Below are 18972 nucleotides of genomic sequence, written 5' to 3' on the forward strand. Positions count from 1 at the left end.
CCTATGTTAGGGAGGTGGGCTCTCCCCTACAGTGGAGAAAGTTAGGATCCTGTGAGGAGCTTTTTAATGGGCCTGAGGAATGTCTTTTCCCACTAACCACAGAACTTTTACAGATATTTGGACAATGCCCTTTTCATAGTGATTCACTGCTCCTGCTTCTTTTTGAAACATTCATCCACCTTTTCCACCTTTTTCTTTTTTTTTTTTTTTTTTTTTTTTTTTTTTTGAAAGTGCTGTAAACTAAGATGACCAGATGAAACCATGGCAGAAACAGGTGTTTACCTCTCTCACTCAGCTTCCAGGAAGTCTAATTTTAAATCACTATGACATCTTTAAAGCCCCAAACAAAGTAGCTGTAAGGGTGGGTGGGACTACAGAATAAGTAGGACTTATTCCAGTCCCCCAGAATAAGGGACTACAGAATAATTAGTCTGATGATTCTTATGTTTAAGGTGTCCAGATTATAACAGCATTTATAAGCATTCAGGCTTGTCTTCAACATGCAACTGGTCCAGTCTGACTCTACTGACTAACTGGAGTCCAAAGGAAAGTTAATTCTCTACTACAGTTTTCAACACAATCTTGTGCAGAAGACAAAACCTTAACTCTCAAATGCTATTTTTCCCTTACCTTAAAAATAAATTATATACATATACACACACACTGTCGCTATTAAATTGAAGCCTTTAAAACTAAAAATGAATTTGCTACTCCTACAGCTGAACTTCAAAATGGAAATGTAGGAAGTTTTACTTCACTGTATTATTTTTTAAATCTTTCTGGTTTAGATATAAAATTCCTCCCATGTATTTTAGTGGAAGGAATTAAGTGCCAAAACCGTTAAGTCATTAACCCTTACACACATCATCTTCCAACGAATACAAAACTGCACAAGCTGTAGTTCTGTGATTAGAACTGCAGGAGTTCAAAATTAAGTGCACTACATGATGCAGTTTTGTATCAAACACTGGCCTGATCGTTCTACAGCAATTACAAAGATTTTCTATAAACTTTAACGGGAGCAGGCTTCTGTTAAATACAGATGCTCTTACACATTATTACAGAAGTAGTAAAATTTACTGCTGCTGTAGATACCTAAAATACTAATACTTGTCCATCCGTAAAGGTCTTCCTGGACAGCAGTTCTGGAACTTCCTAGTTTCCTTCTCTGTATTTCTCACATTTCTACCTAGATTTACAATGCAAAAGTTTCCAGGACAACGTGTGAGCTTTTGCAGTTCCTGTCTACTTGTAAAGAAGATTCTTCTTTGACGCTGAGGATTCCAAGCTGCCTATTTTTACACTGGCAGATAGGGTTGGGGCCTGGATCTTTTTTCTATTTCTTTTTCTATTTCTATTTCTATTTTCTATTTCTTTTTCTATTTCTTTTTCTAGAAAAAAATCCATAAGTGATTTTCTTCATCCTGAGATCCATGCTATTAAGTACCATGACTAGGACTGTAAATTTGACAGATTTCACACAGCATTTTTGTTCATATTTCAACTACTGAACATAGAAAGTGCTACCTTGCTTTCTAACTGATGTAGAAAATATATGCCCTCATAACAACTAACAAGTAGTTAAAATATATTTTATGTATTCATCAACCAGAACATCTTAAAAAAGCTTCATAAAGACTCTACTAGTTGGGAGCCCCAAACTAATTTATTTAGTGTTTTAGCACCATGTTCTATAGCTCACCTTTCTTCATGCATTTATAATATAACAGTTGATGCCAATAACAAATACTAATTACACTTTAGTTCTCCTTATCCCAGACAAAGCCAACACAGCTGAAGGCAATCTGGAGCCTATTCTTTTCTGCAAAAGTGTTCAGATTTTTTTCTAAGCACACAAACCCATCAAAAGCAATAGGAAAACTGTCAGGGAGTGAGTGCATCAACTGGCATGCTCCATTTCCTTCAGATGATGCAGGGGAGGAAGATAATCCAGTTTGATTCTAAGATTCCAGATGTATGTGAGAGAAATTTTGACTTGCAGAGTGAACATATTTCATACAAAAATTACTGGCACATGATATGAATGTAGCTCTCAGAAGCCATTTTAACAATCCTTTTGCAGAACAGAGCCACATTCTAAGGCAATGGGTGTCGTTCTCATTTAGATCAGTCGTTTGGTGCTATAAAAAGGAACTTAAAGATAAGCATAAAATATTAATGTCCCTCTACATCACCACAGAAATGTAAAGATTTATAGAGCCTTTACATTGCCACAGGTATGTAAATAGACTTTCCTGATACTGCTGAGCACTGCTCTAAAGCTTTACTGGCAAAACCAGTTTCTAGTCTGAAAACACATCAGTTTATTTGGTTTCTGACAATTTCAGAGAGGAGTGAGGAATTCAAATTTGGGTCTTAGCAAACATTTCTGACAGGATGATGAGAGAAACATGAAAAATAAAGCACTTAAGCCCATGATTTTGTGTAGCTTCATGTAGGGTGGTAGAATACTGCAAGAGACAAGAAATCAGATCAGAAAATCCTGTTACGAACAAAAAATAACCACCATCACAAAACAAACTGAATTAGTATGCCAACATATAACTGAAAAGGCCTTCTAAACAAGCCTGGGCAATACCAGAGACAAAAGTTTTCCTTCTACACCGTCCTTCCATTAATAATATCTCAGCTATTCCAAGTAATTACCCTGAAAAAAACATTTAACTATTGTACAGAGTAAGCAGTTGATACTCATTTGAGACAAACAGATCATCACTACAAAATAAATATTTACCTTCCTTTCAGATATCTGATATAAAAAGCAATCAGGGAGTTTATCAGGGAACACTGACTCAAGATGGTCACAAAAATGATGCTAGGTCCCCATCATGCTAGGTCAGCAGCATGGTCCCCAGGTATCCATTCCACAAACCACAGCAGTGGTGACAAGCACTGTAGCTTGGATCTAGATCAATGTTTGACCAAACTTTTAAAATAGCTATTTCAAAATGTTACTTAGCTATTTTAAAACTACTAAAAAGCATTACTGGATGAATTGTGTTATGCAGTTATCACAAAAAACATACACTATTATGCTTAAATGACTAATACAAAAAGCTATAGTTTGCATAAGAACTATGAGTGTTGGGGGAACTTTTATTTTACAGCTTTAATTAGAATCATAAAGCAAAATAGCAAACATAATCTGTTGACTTTATTTTTTTTTTTTTAATACCAGTATTTCAGAATATCTAAAAGTTAGTTTTTATAGTCAAGTATGTGCATGAGGCAACTTAAACACAGGACAAGGAAAAAATCTTTTAAACACAGCTCAGTGCACTGCATCATGCATCACTACAACAAATACCAATTGCCTTCATTCACTGCATCGAGATTTAATATACTAGAAACACGTGGATGATTAACAGAAAAAAAATATAACTGCAAATCAGGAGAGCAGCAAAGAACGGGTTAACGAAGTTCATCTGTGCCGCACAGAACACATCTAAGTGAGTATCACTGGGATCTGAAAACGGATTAAGCTGTCTGGTTGGAGCAGGGCTAGGCCATGCTTCCTGCCCAGTGATTACCCAGCAAACAGCATCTCCACATCACATGGCCTAACATAGTAGTAAATTACAGTTGCTGAGCAACAGCAATACTGGCGCAGATGGCTCACTGCAGTTGACATCTTTAGCTATGCAGATTAATTTATTATTTACTTGTGCTAAAAACTGGACAGGACAGTTTTCTGGGCTAATGAGAAAACATATTGTCGAATATTGTCCAACTAAAATATTAAGAAACTATTCACCATGCATAAATGTTTGCTTCTTTCTATGTTCTGCCCCTTTCATAAAAGAAGATGAAAAGAAAAAATAAAAATTCACAGGGCATCAATACTACTAATACATCTAATCCTAAATGTAAAGCAGAAATGTAGGCACATAGTCTTCCTCAGGGAGAAACAGTGTGGGAGTGTGTTTAAGAATAGAAACAATATTCTGCACTTCCTGACCCTTCTATTTGAGGGTCTTTACAATTTTCCCAAATGCCTATGTGGCAGTTCTAGCTAGGGGCAGAACTAAAGGAACTATACTAACTTCATTTCATCACAAAAATTGTGAATATTGTCCATTTCCATATAAATTGCAGTGTTAGTAACACTGGAATGCCTCAAGTACTCTTTGACCAAAACAAATATTTCACACAAAAATATTTCAAACTTTGATCTTTTTCAAAAGACAACTAAACAAGACTTGCTTGAATCTGCTCTGATCAGTTTGAACCCAGATTAAACTCCATGCCCTTTGACAGAACACCTCTAGCTTTACTTCAGCACAGTTAGGTTGATATCTAAATTAATACTTTAAGAAAGTTAAAAAAAGCTTAGGGTTTTGTTGGGGTTTTCTTAACTCATTTCTTTAAAACTTATGATGATAACAGCTGATTGTCAGATTCAAGTCCTTAATTTTTTTCTACTTTGTTTTGCATTACTTATATAGCCCTGAATATCCCTCCAAGTCTAAGTTTATGTAGGGTGTACGGTTTCAAAGCTATTTTTCCTGCTACTAAAAAGCTTACACTTTGTGGCATGTCACTATCCACAGTGACGGCAGTTTTATTTTTACTTACAGGTCATTTCCAGTCCATGTTGCATTCTGGTTCTTATGCACTACTACAATACAGCAGGGTCTAGACTGTAAACTGCAGGGAATGTTTCAATTCAATCAATAGCTGCCTTTACTGTCACATAATCAACAAAGATTTACCAGAGTCATTTCTATTAATTTTATTGTAAGTATAAGCAAAACTTATCTGGATTCACCACAAGAATTATAGTCAGAAACAAAGAGCAAAAAATCAAGGCTGCAGTATCTAGAGCAACTGATAAGGAAAATTTCCAGCTCTACCAAATCGAAAAAAAAAATTCAGCACACATCCCCACCATCCTGCCCCCGACCCCCCAAAAAATTCCAACAACAACAAAAACAATAAAATATTGTCAAATTAGGTTAAAAAAAAAAAAAATCTCGTTGACTTGAAAAATAAAGGTGTAATTCCAGTAAAACTTTCTACTTGTTCCAAAATCATACTTTGGATGAATCAACATTTTTCTCTTCCCCCCCCCCCCCCCCCCCTTTTTTTTTTCATTAGGATTAAGTCAACTTGTGATATAGACATGTTGTTTCATAAACAGTCAGAACCAATAAAATATTTTTAAGAACTCACTTTGCCTTCATCCAGAAGAGCTTTCGACAAGTAAAAAAATCCTACATCTATGTACACAGCTTCAAATTATCTGAATGTGCAATTTTTGGAAACTATCTAAGTAACAAATTATACCTAGCTCTGGGGCTAATTTTAAAAGTTCTCTCAAAAGCATACTGAAACAGTCAAAGAAATATGGATTAACATAGATAAAATGCACGAAAAATAATCCCTCCTAAAAAACTACCTAGAAGACAGGCATTCATGTATGCACGTATACCTATCACAGGTAGATTCAGAATCATGGTAGACTCATGGAGCAGAGCTCACATACAGCCAAGTTTCCAATATTAACAGCTTTAACACTTCATGATCATCAACTTTAGATGCCCATCATAAAGAATGAAATGATATATTATTACACGTTCAACCCTTGCTCGGTCTGTGTTGTATGTATATCTTCAAATACATAACTAGTTCACAAGGGATGAAAATTTACTCCAGCTATCAAGCATATGCACTGATCATTTAACTACAGTAGTTCATGCCTTTTGCCTAGCTTTATCCAAAACCATACATAAATGTTTAACAAAGCGGATAATCCCTCAGATGTCTTTCCTCATTTTCAATAAGCCTACTTCTATTCAAATGTTCCAGGGGGCTGAATCTTTTTTTGGGAAGTGCTGGTTTCTGTTGGCTCATGAGAGCGGTTTTGGAAAAGTAAAATTTAGAAGAAAAATAAATAAATCAATCACCATGTAATAAAACAAATACACACCTTCTACAAGGTTCTGATGTATATGAAAGGATAATGGAAGAGAGTACCAGTCATCAAACCTGGTTATATAATGTTTGCCATTACTTTATGCAACTGTTGCTAGGCAGTCATGTGCCATGGTGATGAGTGGAGTGTGAATACCTAGACAGATTAGAGAGACATATGTTACTGAACACGATATATATGCTGTGTTTTCTCTCTAGACTGCTGTACAAAACCAAGATACCGACTATCTTTTTTCCTCAAGAGGACCACAGTGTCAGATGGTTCAGAGAAAGAGTTCAAGGGGTCTGACCTTGGGGCAATACAGGTACCGCTTTCTGCTCTTAGTTACACAGTTCTCTCTAGCGAGTTAGAACAGACAGAGAGCATGTACTGTTGCATTTTAAATAGAAGTTTAAATGAAAAGAATGAATAAAACCTCTTAAAAATCAGCACTTTTTATAATGGTTTTACAATGCATGCAATCTACTTCCTGGGCCAGATTATAAAGCCTGCTACATTTTTTTCCATAATCAGCTAGAAATATAGATTATAGAAATTTAGGAAGATCTATATTGGAGAAAGAATTAATTCAGTTATGAAGACTGAACTATCCTATAAGAAACTTGTAAGAACATCTTAAGAGGGTAGTTCAAGCAGCTCTACAGGGAAAATGTTAGAGAACAAAAGTAATATAAATTATTTTCTAAATAAATGCCTTTCACTTTCCCCATATCCAATCTTAAATTATTGCTCTCTGATTGGTAAGGTATTTTAACATATCAATAAACACAGTGACTATAAAGCGTGTGGGAAATGCACAACACAGGATTATAGGATCATGAACCCTGGCAAAAAGAAGAGCAGGAAAAGTCAAAGTATAACAATAAGAGTTGAAGATATAGTCAGTAAGTGCATGGGTAAGAGACAAAGACTTTTGGTCAATAACACTTTAGGAAAACTTAAAACAAGAGAAGCCAAAAGAAAAATCTTGCAGTATAATCAGGAAAATGGACAGCTAAGTCACAAACCTTGCTCTTCATGCTAGACAGGAAGAAATGTGTAAACTATTGTAAAGGAGGAAATCGGAAATTTTTGTTAATAATCTAGATATTGAAAGGAAAGACAAACTAGAAGGGAAGTTTGAGAATAACTCAAGTGGGAACCTTTGCAGCTGAAATAAGTCAAATATTTCTATGTGCCAGAGCAGGTTCTATTACATCACTCCAACTGTTCAGTAATAAAGTCAGATGTGATTTTCGTTGCACTTCACCGCAGACTGGAGCAGGACACCCACAATGAAGTTTTAGCAAGACAGCTGGTGGTGCAAAGCTGAGCAAATGAGAAAAGTCTGAGTGGGAGTCAGGAGAGTGGAACTAATAGCTGAATAAATTAGATGTCCAATACCTTCATTTACTGAAACGATTTCATCATGAAATAAACGCATATCCTGTGTTTATTTCAATGTGTAATATGAAATTCAAATCTGCTTTTACATATGTATGCAATCAGTTAGTCTTAAATGCAGCTGTATTTATTGTCTTAAAAGTCCTGAATTTCACACTTACAGAGCACCAGCTTCAAAAACTAGTATTTATTCACAGAATTTCCAAATGCTTTAAGATCTTACAAAAACCTCTCTCTCTCTCTCAAAATCCATTTCATTTGAACATACCGAAGTTGTTGACCATTTCCATGGGAAATGTGAAGTTTTTAAAGACAGACAAACTCAATGCTCCAAGAGACTCCACAGGAACACACTACGGAAATAAACAACTCAGCATCCACGCCAATAAATGTAAGAAATTTTGGTCTAAAAACATTCTTTCAGAAATTTGAAGGTAAAGATTTCTTACAAAAGTTCCTCTGACTTGAACATCAATGCATCAGATTTCTTGTCTGTTACACATAAATATCTTTTTTACCCCAAACTGTCAAGAACGACATGCTTTATGACCTTTCCTCATATAGGCCCTGATAATATAAGCTTTGAGCACCTGATTAGCTGCAGATGCTCTGAAATTTCTGATCGCAGATGTTCAAGTCCTTTTCCAGTCCTAAGCATTAACGCCAACTATCTCAATCCTGAATTTCCCTAAATGCAAACAAGAAAGTGCACTCCTAAATGATGCAATGTGCTACCAACAGTTACTGCATTAGTCTTTCAGGTTTAAGATTGCAATTTTAACAATAAATCCTTAAATAATATGCTTGCTGGATGCAAAAAGCCTGCTGCTTATTACCAAATACCCACTAATAAACACACGCATTGGAAAGAAACCTAACTGCTGCCAGTGTTCTTAAATCGTCGTGGTACTGAGTGAACACATTGAGAGGCTGTGAATTCTACATCCTTGGAGATATTCAAAATTGGCTATGAGCAACCTGGTTTAGGCGACCCTGCTCTGAGCAGCGGGTTGGACTACATGATCTCCAGCGGACCCTTCCAGCCTCAGGAATTCTCTGATTCAATTTTAAAGGTAGGGATATTATCTGTCAGGTTCAAAATATAGTAGCAGTCTGTACTACTTCCTATCAGCATCTCTGATCAGCTAAACTAATACCAAAACAAGGCAAAAATAAGCTTCCCAAATACCCCCTTCTGGCTATTTATAACTAGTTAGTCTTTGGTGCCAGGTCTGCTATGCTTGAATTTCTATAAATTGATAAAAGTGCTTGTACTGAAAACAAACACAAACTACACTGCAAATTTAATACTAGCATATCAGGACTTACGAGAAGCTGTTCAAGCAATAAGAAGAGATCAGACATTCATATGAAGCCTTATTCTCATGCAGAGCAAGGAAAGGATATGTATATGAGCACATAAATCAAGGTGCTGCAAACATCAGGTTAAAATACGTTAATTTGAAGTCCTACTATTACTTTCTATGCCATTTCTATGTTATATAATTACAGAAAGAATGGTGATCAAGGTTATAAATAGTCCACAGAGATTTCTTATCATCCCACAAGAACAAAATAACCTGAGCATCACCAAGTCGAAACTCACCACTCAGGCTTTCAGCTAATGAACACTCACACAGTTGCGATGCAAATCCACCCCACATACGTTTCCAAAAGACACACTGGGGCTATGAAGAGCCATCTTCTTTTTTTTTTTTTTTTTCTTACTGAGTTGTCACAGCAGAAAATTTTATCTATTTATAAATACACCAGCACATGACTATTGTGGTCAGATTATAAATATAGACAGTGAGTGCTTAAAAATCAAGCGAAAGACAAAGTCACATTAGGGTTCCTTCTCTTTTTATATGAAGAAACAAGAATACACTTCCAAACACTGTACAAACAGAGAACAATTATATTTTTTCCCCAATTTCACCCCTTTTTACTCATAAGCAGTTTTCCCAAATAGCATGATCTTTTTCACCAAACTTGTTAAGGCCTCTAAAGCATCATGATGACACACTGTACCACATCTGATGTTTCAGTATAACTAAAATAAACAATTTGTTGCTCTGGTAGTGAAGATCCATTTAAAAACTACTCACCTCTGTTATATGAGGATTAGGATTGAATCCACACAGGCTGCAGACTACAGTATGACACTGTGTGCACGTGTTGTAATTGGCCTTTTCTGGAGAGTGCAGCAGAAGTTCAGTGGTTGTGCAAAGAGGACAGAAGGTTTTCTTTGGGGCAGACTCAGCGGGTTGGGTTGCACCGGCTTGCTTTTGCTGCGAGGGTTTTTCAGGCCCTTGTTGCTGGACTGGTGGTTTTGTAAGTCCTGGTTGTTGTACTGGGGGCTTTGTGGCCCCTACAGTCTGAGAAGATGGTTTTGTAGGCCCTGCCGGTGGTGGCACTTGTTTTGCAAGCCCCGTTTGCTGCGGAGGTGGCCTCCCAGCTCCAGGCTGCAGTGGTTGTTTTGCAGGACCTGTTTGCTGAGCAGATGACTTTTCAGGTCCAGATTGATGAGAAGGCTGTTTTGGAGGCCCTGCTTGCTGGGAGGATGGCTTTACAGGACCTCCTTGCCGTACAGGCTGTTGAGATGGTTGTTTTACAGGTCCTGGCTGCTGTGATGATGGTTTTGTGGAAGGTGGTGCTTGGGATGATGTTCTAGCATTGTCTGGTTGCTGTGGTGATGGTTTTGTCGGGCCTGATGATGGTTTTACAGAAGTTTGTGGTTGAACAGGCTTCGCTGGTTCTGACTGTTGGGGCTGAGATTTTTGTGGTCCTCGTGGCTGGGGTGGCTGTTTCACTTGTTCTACCTTAGAGTCTGCTGGGTGACCAGGGCCTGGTTTCTGAACTTGCTTTGGTTCCCCAGGCTGCTGCTGCTGAGGCACTGGTTTGGAAGACTCAGTTTGCTGGGGGGTAGGTCTGACAGGTCCTTGTTGTTGAATAGCTGGCTTTGGAGTCTGTTGCTGAGATGGATGTTTTGCAAGGCCCCTTTGCTCCTCAGGTTTCCCTTGCTCTTTCTGGGCAACTTTTTGTTTCCTACTTGCTTCTTCATGGGCTGCATCCGAATCTGATATCAAATCAAAAGGATTGAATTTGTTCACAACTGAAGTGACTGCACTCAATGGATTGGCTTCTGAGAGAAAACTGGGCATCATACTTGGCTTCTGATCTTCTTTAAAATCAGTCCTGGACTTTGATTCCCTTAGACTAATAGAAGAAGGACTCCGTCCTGGTGCCCGTTGTTCTGTCTTCAGCACATCTACTGTTCTGCTTTTACTTAAAGTTGGTTGTCCAGGATCTGGAGGCTTACCTGGTTGCCTGGGATGGTGGCTTGTATCAAGTTCAGGATGTCTGCAGACAGAAAATGTAATAAAATTTAAAAAAATGCAGAGTACTAGAAAAATTAGATAAAATATGATGTATCTGTGATCATGGAAATGCTCTGGTAAAGTGTGAAGTTTCTCAAGTGCTTAAGTGTTTGCAAGACCAAGCCTTATTAATGTGCACGTAAAAAGTATTTAAATAAGAATTATTGTTCTGTCAAGGCTTATACAAATATTCAGTCATAGAATGATTTATTATTTAGAAAATAATATAACAACGTTTAACCAGATAATTTTCTCTTCAGAAATCTGAATAACTTAAAGCTACAACTTCTCATTTTATCTAAATACAAATGACTAACTCTCATTCTATCCCTTGGATAGGGAGACAGAGAAGACTAAAAGAAACTGAGGTGTCAGAAAATTAGCAGATCAAAGCACAGCCATACAAGAAAAACACTGCAGAATACAAAAAAAATTTATGTACTTGTGTTTTGGCTACTTGTGCATAATATGTATATATTTACAATTCAATATACAGCAGTGATTTAAACTCCTAAAATCCAGTTAAGGAGTATATGCTTCGTTTTAAAGTATTTATTTTGCCACCTATTCATTCACAAATCAGAAGAATTTTCAATCAGATAAAAGAGATGCCAGGTCACAGAATTAATCTTGGAGCTTTTTTTTTTTTTTTTTCAGTAGAACTACTACAGAACTTCCTCTCAGCATCATCCCAACAATTTACACTGCCCAGCAATAAAACCTCTCATTACATAGGGATTTTTCCCAATTCTCTAACAATAATATTTTGCTGCGTTTTCATATAGGAGAAAAGAAAACTAAGAATGTAGGAACCAAAACCAAGATTATGTCTTCATATGTGGCATAGTATTCTACTTGTTGCTGTAGTCAGCTGCAGCTGAAGGAAATAATAGTGTATTCAAAGATATTGCTAAAGGATGTAGTAAAATATTCTATTCAGTGCTATCACTGTACTTTTGCTGGAAGAGACAGTGTTCTGTTCAGTGCCACAACAGTGTTGCAAATATAAAATTTTCAGTTTTCACTTTGAGAGACCCAGTTAACTGTGATCTTGTTTTTACAGACATGACATTTCTTCTTAGGCATTCATAAACAATCACTCATTACATTTAACTGTATGCCTTAAGAAAAAAAAAAAAGTGCACAATTCTGTTTAAGAGTTGAAAAATATATTTTGCACTGTTAATATTACCATGGTTTTACTATTATTTATGATTAATATTTACAGTTTTCATTACAAACCTAGCAATGGCAATATAAAAGGAAAAAAACTAAGTGGCAATCATTTCTGTGCTCATAATTCTCATGACATGGGATTTTCTCAGAATGTTGCATCTGATTTTGTTGTAAATTAAAAATTTCCACATTAAATACTTGGAAAGGACAAACTGTTTTCAGGCTTCCATAACTCCATTTATGTTTCTCCATTCTTGTAAAATCATAGGCTTTTAATACTGGGAAGTTTACAACCTTAATGTGCAACCTGCTGAAGTGAGTAGGTGTGTTTCCACTGGCGTCAGTGAACATTCATTAACTCATTATTCATAAAGAGGATAATTCAGAAAAGCCCAATGATAATCTAATTCCTTCAAATATCTGGCATTTTTGCTTGTTACAATTACAATTTTATACTCTCTTTAGCAACTAGGTAGGTCTATTTGCAGTTCTGTTTCTTGTTATTTAGATAAGCACTCTAGGTTTATCTGAAGAACTATTGCTTACTAAGTGAAATAATTTCAACTAGTCTATTAGTGGCAGTCTGGTACACTTCCAGCATTCATGTTTGCAAGTGTTCAAAATGTTGGAGAGATCCATTCAACAGTGCTAAGAATGACAAGGGAAAAAAAGAAGACAATCAATAGTACTATTAAAACTCAGATTAGAAAACAGGGTAACATTCCCAAACCTTACAGTGTGAAGATAAACAAACAAACAAACAAAACAGCAACAACAAAAACGCAACTAAGTTGTTTTTAGAGACTGAACTTGGGCATTAACAGGAGTAAGTAGCTGTGGATCCGTATTGGAACGGAGTTCTCCTCCAGCTTTCATTTATTTCAAAATAACGTGCTCTATAAATTTCCACCTGATCAGATGTAATGAGTAGAAATGAGATTAAAACCCATGAATCTAGGAAATAAACCCAAGTGACTCTGCACGGCTGCTGGTGTATTCTGAAGACCACACTTGTCTTGCCTTTATACATAACAATGTTTCTAAGCAATGAAGACAGAGCATGGTTAACCAGTGGAAGAAAAAGCCCTGAAAAGACAAACTTCTTGAGAAATGTTAACTCTGTCAAAAGCCACAACTTCTCCATTTAGTTTTAGGCAGCTGGAAGTTAAAGCCTTCTTTTCTAGAACTATTTTAAAGCCAGCTACAGACTGACACTAAACAATATTATTAATCTGGAGAATGAGAAATCCTCGAAAGAAAAATCTTGTCTTTATTTGACAAGAATTTACCTATTTTTAAACTTTCTGAATCATGGAAAACCCACCATTGTACTAGTCTTCAATACAGACTCAACAAGGAAAATCATTTATTCCTCCCTCACCTTTTCTTTGTGCTGCTATGTTTCTCCTCACTTTGGCCTTGATTCACAGAACTCATCTTTATTCATTTACATTAATATTACAGCCAAATCAAAGCTTACTTTAGAGTCAAGAGGAGATTTAACAAAATGACTATTGGTCTAGTTCTTGAATGCCATAACTATAAAAACTTATTTTAAAAGTCATGTCTTTTTCCCATTTATCAGTATAAAGAGAAATGTAATAACTACACAACTCTAAGATAGTTAGATCTTTCCATATCTACAGACAAGATACATATAAACTTACGCATACCCCTAGTGGCTAATTTTTTTTATTTTTTAAAGTCAGTAGAGTGATGGCATTAGCAAAAATACTTTTTTTTTTTTTCCCCCGAAAGAAACACCACAAGCATACTTTATAAATGTGACACTCAGACTTTTTAGCATTTCCTCAAAATGTGGCTTTTTTTTTTTTCTGTTAACATCTATCGTAAACCACTCAATGAACTAAAACCAAAACACACACACACAAAAAAAAAAAACAAACAACAAACAACCCCAACAAACAAACAAACAAAAAAACCCACAATGCAGCTGCATTAGATGGCTTATATATCCAGTCTGGTCATCTAATCCTTTCAGATGATGTGGAACAATTCCTCAGCAAGTGGACACTGACACAGTTACAGAGTGATTCCATGAAGCTAGAGCAACTGGAACTTGCTTACAAATAGACTGTGTATGTTCCAGCTAAACTTCCCAAACATGAGTTTTCTGAAGACAGGTAATAGAAATAGGATAGAAAGATTTCCATAGGTGCTAAGCATCCCAGCATCCCAAACTCTGACTGGAACCTAGAGAATGAAACATTCAATGGGGAAAAAAAATAAAATTTAAAAAAGTATATTTTATATAGGCAGTTTACTTTAGGTGCTCTAGATCTAAATGCTTCTATTAAAATGCACACTAAATATTAATTACATTTCTTTAGCTATTGTATTTTTGAAGATTTAAAAGCTCAAAGCCTTTAAAATTCCTAGAAGCAACAGCATGTATTTTATGATGGTAAAGGTGCAACTATGTTTCCTGGTACATAAAGTACTCACTATTACTTACTAATTACCTACTTATTACTTACTAAGTCTGTAGTTGAAAAAAAAAAAAAATTACTTCAGGATATCATCAATCATGAGGAATTTCTACATTTTAAAACTCGGGTTACTTTGGGAGGGGAATGAAAGCATTTAGAATAGGAAATAATTATTAGTCTCTAAGGCTAACAGCTAATGTTATAATGAAAATCACAGAGGAAAAATCCAGTTAACAACATAAAAAAACCTAACAGACAATGCAATAGGGACAGTGTCATAATGCTATATAACCTAGAAGACAGAATTCCTCTTTTGATCACTATTTCAGCCAACTAACATTTGGACTGGTGTAACCATGCTAGAAAAAAAGTTGTTGGGAACAACGGTTGTAGAGCATCAGTTCCAAGAGATATTTTCCACATCTGATTTCTTTGGCCACACTGACTAAATAAACCACTGTGGAGCTAAAGAATCTGAGTCTCAACAGGCTAGTTCTTTACTTAAGTTGAACTCTGGAAGAGGTTGATCCTTAGTCCTTAGAGGAGTCTTAATCCAATGGTTTATATCAGATTCTTAAAAATTATTCCCATCATTCTTGGTACATCTCAATAGCAAAGAGAGGTGTGCAAGAGGAGCAAGTAAAGTAACAAAACAAGAGCAGAGACAGTAGTAACCTCATCACAGTGTGACAGGCACAAAGTTAGTTGACAAGTTATTGCACTGAATTTTAACATGTCAGCTTTGACTAAAAGTTAAAGGGCCGTAATTTACAAATATAGCGTGGCTTTACTTTAAAAGTACTGTACTCTAACAAGATCAACGTAGTTTTTAATGTCATAAATATGTTTATAGGAAAGCAGCCATTTATAAATGCAGAAATACCCGCACTGCAATGAGTTTTGCCTATTCTAAAATCCTCCAAGGACATTTATCTTACTTTTTACTTTAAAATTAGCATGAAACAATAAACTTTTAAAGTCTTTGTGTCTTTGATCATAGACTGTTATACAAAAGGCAATTTTGAGTTTAGCTTCACAGAACTAACCAACATGATTAAAAATGTTCCAGTAACATCTACAGGAGCTGGGTAGAGCCCTGAATTGAATGAAAAATTGTATTTTAAATACAGTGTTAATACCTGTTTAATAACTATGCACGACATAAAATAGGAAGATTTGAAAGATCCAGTTTTAAAAAATGGAGACCAACATCTCAGGTATATTCCCAATGACTTCAGTAGTTTGCCCAAGGATGAATTTGGTCCCACCCTCCTTGCTTCTCTTCTTCTAGGATTCACTTATATAAACCTGATATTATATAAACTCAAAATGCATTTATGTGGGGTGAGGCTAATAGACAAGGACCGTGTTGAAGAGGCAGTTGAGGAAGCTCCTTTCAGCATCCTCCTTCAAGACAAACAACCCACCCAGACCCGGAGACGCGCCGGCCCCGGATGGCGGGGTGGTGGTGGGGCGGCTGGTTCAGCACCGCGGACAGGGACACGGGGTGGGGTGGGGGCGGTTTCAGCACCGCGGACAGGGGCACAGGGGTGAGGCGGGGCGGTTTCAGCACCGCGGACAGGGGCACGGGAGGGTTTCAGCACCGCGGACAGGGGCAGGGGTGACGCACGGCGGCACCGAGCGGGGACGGGACGGGCCCGGAGCCGCGGGAGAACCGGCCCCGGGCCGGGCCGGGTCACGGGCTGGCTGCACGCCGGGAGGTGAATTTTCTAAGGGGAAGGGAAAGAAAGGGGAGAGAAATCACCCTAGCCTCCGCAGATCCCCAGCGAGGTAAACCCGTCGCTATCCAGAACACTGAATCCCGTGGCAATCAATCTAATCTGCTATTTCGCCTCTCTTTCCCCTTTCAACAAAAAAGGGAGGAAAAAAAAAAATCGAGGAAAAAACTAGGGGGGGGGGGGGGAATAGACTGAAACAGACCTCCTCAATCCATGACTATTTAATGAAGGCAAATGATAGTTGCAGAGGTTAAGAACTGGCAGAGTAATGGCCAGCAAATACATTATGCCCAAAAAGCTTTGAAAGATTCAACAAGAACCTCTTTCTCCAGGAAGGGAAGCTTACAGAACCCATCAGCCCTGGGCAGAGCCTCCCTGGCTACTATCCGAGCACTCCAGCCCCGTAAAGCACACACACACAGAAAACCGAAACGTTGTCTGCAAATCTCTCCCCTCCCCAGGCACAGAAACTCCCCGTGCTCCGGATCGGCGCGAAGGGAGGGAAGGGGAGAGGGCGCAGCCCACCGGAACCGAGCACCGTCGTTATTATTAGAAACCACCGGAGTGGGAAAAGCTGGAGAGTGCGGGCTCCGTCGTAGACTCCGCACTCGTGCAGCCGCCTCCTCCCCTCCCTCAGCCACCAACACGCAACGCCCGCTCCCCCTCCGCGCCGCGGGCCCGGGCCGCACCGCGCCGCGCCCCCCGCCCCACCGCCGGGAGCCGGAGAGGGGGGAAGGGAGGAGCGGGGAAGGGAGATTTTCCGTGCGTGCCTGTGCATGGGAGGCGGCTCCGCGCCGGCGAGGTTCCCTCTGGGCAGCCCCTGCGCCCTTGACATGACAGCGGCGATCTGCCTCCTCTCCTCCTCGCTCAGCTGGCTCAGGTCCGCCTCCACCCCGGCCGGGACCAGGCGCTGCAAGGGGCCCGCGGGGCCGCCGCCATCCCCGGCTGCCGCCGCCCCTTCGGGGAAGGCGCCGAGCCCCTCGCCTCCTTCCAGGCTCGCCTCGTTGCCCATGGCGGCCGCCGCCGCGGCTCCCCGCTCGCCGCCTGTCCCCTCGGGCGCAGAGCGGGCGGGGGGGCCCCGGCGGGGGGCGGCGGGCCGGCGCGCACCCCGCTCCCCGGCGGGCGCTCAGGGCTCCGCGGCCGCCGCCACCGCGGCCCCGCACGGCAGCGGCGGGGCCGGGTCGGGCGGGGGCCGGGCTCGGCGGGGGCCGCCGCGGCTGCCGGGGCTGTGCGGCGCCGCCAACCGCCCGCCGCGCTCCGCCGCGCTCCGCCGCCCCGCGCAGCACAGCGCATGCTCCGCGCCGGCGGGCGGCCCCCTGCGCGCTCCGCGCCCCGCCCACCCGCGCCCCGCGCCCCGCCCCTTAAAGGCGCCGCGCACCCCGCAGCCCCGCCGCCCGCGCGCCCCGCCCCGCCCCGCGCCCCCGCTGCCGGCGCATCCGAGCGAGCGGACGGGCCGCGGCCGCGGAGGGCTCTCGGCCGGCCCTCCCGGAGGGCGGCGGGGACGCGGCGCCCGCCCTCGGGGGGGGCGCGGTGGCTGCCCCCTCCGCGGCTCTTCCCGCTGCAGATAAGGACGCGCTCGCACGCAGGCAAAGCTTGCCGGAGCCCTGCGCGCCCGGAGCGCGAGGTGAGGGGGGCTGGGGGCCACATCTGGAGAGCATCCATCCACGGAACCCGGCAGAGCAGGGCCGGCGGCGTCAGGCTGCTCAGGGCCGGTACAGCCGAGCTTTGAACGTCTCTATGGGTGGGGATTTCACAGCCTCCCTGGGGCCCTGTCCCAGCCTTTGACCACCCTCATGATGAGAGCTCCACGGCATCAGTGTCCTTCCAGGGCTGTTGAGCCCCAAACTGTGCTCCTAATGCAGTGTCACAACTGGGGAGACCTCATCGCCCTCTACAGCTCCCTGACAGGAGGGTGCAGAGAGCTGGGGATGAGTCTCTTTAACCAAGTAACAAGCGGTAGGACAAGAGGGAATGGCCTCAAGTTGCACCAGGGAAGGTTTAGACTAGATATTAGGAAGCATTTCTTTCCAGAAGGGGTTGTTGGGCGTTGGAATGGGCTGCCCAGGGAGGTGGTGGAGTCCCCATCCCTGGAGGGGTTTAAGAGTCGGGTTGACATAACGCTGAGGGATCTGATGTAGTTGGGAACTGTCATTGTTAGGTCAATGGTTGTACTGGATGATCTTCAAGGTCTTTTCCAACCTAGCTGTGATTCTGTGATTCTGTAACTCCTGAATATATTGAGAAGAATCATCTTCTTTCACCTGCTGGCCACACCCGAGGGAGCACAGCCCAGTCTGCTGTTGGCATTCTTCGTCACAACTACAAACTGCTGAAACATGTTCACCTTCTCACTCACCAGGACTTTTTCTGCAAAGCTGCTTTTGGGCCAGCCTGTCCTGGTGCATAGTTACTCCTTCCCAGAGAGAGGACTCTGCGCTTGCCTTTGTTCATTTTCATGAAGTTCCTGGCAGCTCATCCTCCTGCCTGTCAGGGGCCCTGCAAGCAACTGCCCTGCCTTTCAGTGCATTTACCATTCTCCAAGCTGGCATAACTCACAGACTTGCTGAGGTGTACTCCATGCCTTTGCCCACATCATTAACACAGACATTGAACATTACCAGCCAGAAAGTTACAACCAGTAACATACCACCAGTTGGACCTGAAACAACTCACCACAATCCCTTTGCACCTATCAGTTCTGTCTATTTTTCACCCACTCTACAGGTATCACTATTTTGGCTGTAAGGATATTACAGCTGATCATGCTGAAAGCCCGATGGAGTGTGATTTGCCTGGGGTAAACACATGCTGCCTGTGTCCAATAACCTTCCTGTCCTTCATCTACTTGGACATGGCTTCCGGGATGATTTGATCTGTAAACCTCCCCA

General features: G+C 40.7%; 1 protein-coding gene across 11 annotated transcripts in view; it reads right to left on the minus strand.

Moving 5' to 3' along the window:
* PCLO (piccolo presynaptic cytomatrix protein) overlaps nucleotides 1-18972 on the minus strand; it is a 393494-nt gene that overhangs the window by 361763 nt on the left and 12759 nt on the right. For 9 of the 11 annotated variants that reach the window (XM_074903431.1, XM_074903430.1, XM_074903432.1 and 6 more), the window contains exons 1-2: nucleotides 16855-17153; nucleotides 9448-10702 (exon numbers count right to left, since the gene is read on the minus strand). In XM_074903431.1, the coding sequence (XP_074759532.1) occupies nucleotides 9448-10702; nucleotides 16855-17096 (1497 nt within the window). In that variant the 5' untranslated portion in view covers nucleotides 17097-17153. Of the gene's footprint in view, nucleotides 1-9447; nucleotides 10703-16854; nucleotides 17154-18972 lie in introns of those variants that run through there. The other 2 variants (XM_074903437.1, XM_074903436.1) reach the window with 2 other exon arrangements.

The sequence above is a fragment of the Athene noctua genome, chromosome 3 (genome assembly GCF_965140245.1).
Source record: "Athene noctua chromosome 3, bAthNoc1.hap1.1, whole genome shotgun sequence".
Taxonomy (NCBI): Eukaryota; Metazoa; Chordata; class Aves; order Strigiformes; family Strigidae; genus Athene; species Athene noctua.